This window comes from Neopelma chrysocephalum, unplaced genomic scaffold (genome assembly GCF_003984885.1).
Source record: "Neopelma chrysocephalum unplaced genomic scaffold, ASM398488v2 Primary Assembly neopelma1_185796, whole genome shotgun sequence".
In the NCBI taxonomy this organism is placed as follows: Eukaryota; Metazoa; Chordata; class Aves; order Passeriformes; family Pipridae; genus Neopelma; species Neopelma chrysocephalum.
Genome location: NW_020938793.1, coordinates 1 through 4,269, shown reverse-complemented (window position 1 = coordinate 4,269; position 4,269 = coordinate 1). Strand labels below are relative to the sequence as shown.

Below are 4,269 nucleotides of genomic sequence, written 5' to 3'. Positions count from 1 at the left end.
AGGGCTGGGAGGGGGTTCTACAATGGAGGGAGCAAGGTGGGGGGCCTGGGCTAGCAGGGGTAAAGGGGGTCTTGGGGCTGGTGGGGGGCTCTGGGCTACTGGGGGCTCAGGGCAAGGGGGCAATGGGGGCCCCAGGCTAGCAGGGACTTGGGGGGCTGGGGGGGCTGGGGGTACCTCAGGTTGCTGGTGCAGGGCTGGGGGGGGTGTCTGCGCATAGAGGAGGTGCAAGGAGAGGGTTCCTGGCTGTTTGGGGTGCAGGGAGCTGCTGGCAGGCCAAGGACAAGGGGGACTCCAACTGAGGGGGACAGGGGGCTGTGGGCAGAGGGGGTGGGTACCCGGGGGGCTGTGGGACGAGTATGGGGTCCATGGGTTGGGGGGCACAACACTGACTCCCTCTTTCGCCGCAGGGCTGGTAGGTTCTACCCAGGTTGGGGGAGGGGGTTCCGTGGGTGAGGGAGGGTCTGTGGGACAGATGTGGGGTCTGTGGGACAGGTGTGGGGTCTGTGGGGCAGGGGCACAGCACTGACCCCGCTATTTTCTTGCAGGGCCGGTGGGTTCTACACAGCGCAGGTCTGGCCCGGGCTGCGCCTCGTCTCCCTCAACATGAACTTCTGCTCCCAGGCCAACTTCTGGCTCCTCATCAATGCCACTGACCCCGCGGGGCAGCTCCAGTGGCTCATGGGGGTCCTGGCAGACGCTGAGCGTGATGGGGAGAAGGTGAGGGGGGAATTCTGGGGGGAGATTGGGGCGTCCCGGGGTTCCTGGGCACTGCCAAGCCCTGGGTCCCTGCCCCCAGGTGCACATCATTGGGCACATCCCCCCGGCCCACTGCCTGCGCAGCTGGAGCTGGAACTACTACCGCATCGTCAGCAGGTCAGTGCCCACACACACCCAGCCTGGACCCCCACACTGTGTGCCAGACCCCTGCCCCTGTGCCCCGCCCCACATGCCAGACCCCCACACTGCACCCTGGACTCCAGCCCCATGTGCTGGGCCCCTGCCCTGCACACCAGACTCATGTCCACAGGCCCTGGACCCCCACCCCACACATGAGACCTCTGCCCTGCACACCACACTCATGCCCCACGTGCTGGACCCCTACACCAGACCCCCACCCCATGCCCTGGACCTCCACTCCATGAGTCAGACCTGCTCGTCCTAGACCCCCATCCTGTGTACCAAAGACCAAAAGCCCCTCCCCACATGCCAGACCCCCCACCCCATGTATCCTGGATCCCCATTCCTCACACCGGACCCCCTTGGGGTGGCATCAGCATGGGAGGGGGAGAGGGGATGGTGTTGGAGGACCCAAGGTTGGGACCCTGAAGCTGCCTGTGCCAGGCAGAGCCATGACAAGGGGTCTGTGAGCGGCCAGGCCTGGCTCGGGTTGGGGGCTGCGGGTGTAGATGCTGCCCCCCCCTCACCCCACAATGGCAGGTTCGAGGGCACCATCGCAGCACAGTTCTTCGGGCACACGCACCTGGACGAGTTCGAGCTGTTCTACGATGAGGAGACGCTGTCACGCCCCGTCTCCATCGCCTTCGTGGCACCGAGTGTCACCACCTACATCAACCTCAACCCTGGTGCGCCCCAATCCCCCCCGCGTGTCCCCCTGGCCCCCAATCCCCGGCACTGACAGTCCCTCCCCGCAGGGTACCGCGTGTACGAGGTGGCCGCTTCCTACCCCGGGAGCTCCCACGCGGTGCTGGACCACGAGACCTTCATCCTGAACCTGACGGAGGCCAACGCGGCCCCCCCGGGGACTCCCCCCCGCTGGCAGCGGCTCTACGGGGCGCGCGAGGCCTACGGGCTGCCCGCGGCCTTCCCGGCCGACTGGGACCGGCTGGTGCGGCGGCTGCAGGACGATGAGCGGCTCTTCCAGCGCTTCTGGTTCCACCTGCACAAGGGGCACCCGCCCCGCGAGCCCTGCGGGGGCCCCTGCAAGGCCGCCCTGCTCTGTGCCCTGCGCTCCGGCCGCGCCGCGGACCCCGCGCTCTGCCGGCCCCTGCGCCCCGCCCTGCCCTTCCCACGCATCCAGGAGCTCTGGAGACAGCGGCAGCTCTGCTGACACGGCCACACTGGGAGTGGGGTTGGAGTCAGCACACGGACGCACTGGGAGTGGGGTCGGCACATGGTCATGCCAGGACTGGGTTCGGTACTCACACGTGGTCCTCGCGTCTCACCAGATGCACAATAAAGGCACAGTGGGCCCCACCATCCCTCCCCATCCTCATCCACCAGGATTGGGATTGGAGTCAGGATCAGCACACAATCCTCGTGTTCCCATCACCCAGCCAATACAGGTGTGATGGACCCCGCTGCCCTTCATCTTCCTCATCCCAATCCTCACCCCACAACACCCTAGGGAGAACCAAACCAGGAATAACGTAACCCTCACCCCTCCTCTTCTTCCTCCTCCGTGCACGAGGCCGAAGGCAGAGCCAAGCCGGGCTGGTGGAATGGGTTTATTAATTAATGATTTAGTACAACACAGACCCTCGTTACGCCGCATGCATTGGGGACGGTGAGGGGGGTGTGACCCACCACGGGGGCAGTGGGGGTGGGGCAGGACCCCCAACCCAACACCACGGGGAACTCTGTGCCCTGGGGCGTTGGGTCAGCCGTCCTGCCCCCCCCTCCGCCTCGCGCCCCCCGTGTCCTCGCCCCCTTCAAGGGGTCTGTGCCCCTCCCCGCCGCGGTTTGAGGGTCCCCAGGAGGGTCTGCACCCCCCGGCGCACGGAGGAGCCCACCCGCCGCGCCACCGAGTCAGCCGGGGGGGCCGGCAGGCAGGAGCTGGAGGCCTGGGGCCGCGCGTCCAGGCACTTCTGGTAGCGGAGCTGCGGGGAAGGGGGGTCAGCAGGGGAGAAGGGGGGCCCGGGGGTCCCGCTCACCCTGCAGCGGGGGGCACGGGGAACCGGGGGCTCGGGGGTCCCACTCACCACGCAGGCGGCCTGCAGCGCCTCGCTGAGCCCCGCGGCGTTGGGCTCACACCACACCATGTGGCAGCGGAAGGTGCCGGGCGCGCTGGCCATGATGAAGGCGAAGGCGCGGACGTCGCGTCCCACCCCCATGAAGGACAGGAACCGCACGCGGCACTCGCACAGCACCGCCTCCGTCTGGGGGGCACGCGGGGGTCAGCACCGCACCCCGGCCTGGGGGGGCATCCCCGAGGTCCCGGGGAGTGGGGGGGACACACTGTGTCCCCGTGGTACGGGGAGGGGTCCCTGCAGCCCCCCAACAGGGAATGGGGTCACTGAGGCCCCCAGAGCAGGAGGGCATTAGCAGTGCAGGTGGGGGTCACCATCTGGGGGTGGTCACCAGTGTGGGTAGGGGTCACTGCAGCTTCCCAGAGTGGGACGGGGTTATCACAGTGGGGTGGGGGTCACCATGGTCCCCAGAGTGGGAGGGGGGTCACTACAGCCCTCCAGGGCAGAAAGGGGGGTCACTGCAGCCCCTCAGAGTGGGGAGAGGTCACCACAGACCCCCCAGGGTAGGGGGGGGTCCCAGGTGGGCACGCACCTGGCGGTGGGCAATGGTGAGAGTGGCGGGGGCCACACTGACCACGACAGGGGTGGGTGCGGGGGGCTCCCCCGAGCCGGGGGCCAGTGCTGCCTCCAGCGCCGCGTTGATCACGTCCATGCCTGGGGGGCACAGAGGGGTCAGGGCAGCCCTGGGGGTGCCCCCAGCCCACAGCATCCCCCAGAGGCCGGGGGGGAGCTCCCTTGAGCCCCCCACTCACCCACAGGCTTGGCAACGGGGACGCAGCCCAGGTAACACACGGGGAAGCGCTGAACTGCCTCACTCTTGGGGGCCGGGAACTCCACTGTGGGGGGGCACATCAGACCTGCCCAGAGCCCCTCAAAACCCCCCAGAGCCCCCCCACCCCTCAGTCCTCACCCAGCACACCCCAACACCCCCCATCTGCACCACCTCACTCCTGGGCACTGGGAACTCCACTGGGGGGGCACTGTCAGGAGCCTCCAAAGCCTCCCTGAACCCCCCAACACCCACCCTCTCCCCAACCACCCCCCAGCACGTGCAGCCTCTGGACACATGAGCCCCCTGCCCTGGACCCCCCATGACCCCTCCCCAGCCCTCCTCGCCCCCCAGATCCCCAATCCCCTCCAGGGTACCCCCCAGATCTCCCCTGCTCCCTCACAGGTACTCCCCCTTCCACGCCCTGCAGTGGGGTCCCCCAGCCCCATGCCCCGTACCCTGCAGTGGGGTCCCCCAGCCCCATGCCCCGTACCCTGCAGGGGGGTCCCCCAG

At 68.4% G+C, this 4,269-nt stretch overlaps 2 protein-coding genes across 2 annotated transcripts in view; one reads left to right on the top strand and one right to left on the bottom strand.

The window, feature by feature from the left end:
* LOC113962912 (sphingomyelin phosphodiesterase-like) overlaps window positions 1–2,122 on the top strand; it is a 3,217-nt gene extending 1,095 nt beyond the window's left edge. Inside the window, 4 exon segments of the mRNA XM_027673703.1 lie at window positions 546–717; window positions 797–873; window positions 1,438–1,583; window positions 1,653–2,122. Coding sequence (XP_027529504.1) covers window positions 546–717; window positions 797–873; window positions 1,438–1,583; window positions 1,653–2,068 — 811 coding nt within the window. The 3' untranslated portion in view covers window positions 2,069–2,122.
* Window positions 2,123–2,448: 326 nt separating this feature from the next.
* LOC113962911 (amyloid-beta A4 precursor protein-binding family B member 1-like) lies at window positions 2,449–4,265 on the bottom strand (the record flags this gene model as incomplete). The annotated part of the gene is made up of 5 exons (XM_027673702.1): window positions 2,449–2,837; window positions 2,940–3,116; window positions 3,520–3,641; window positions 3,740–3,823; window positions 4,250–4,265. Coding segments are annotated over 5 exons (567 nt in total), but the record flags the coding sequence as incomplete, so codon positions are not given.
* Between the last annotated feature and the right edge of the window lie 4 nt (window positions 4,266–4,269).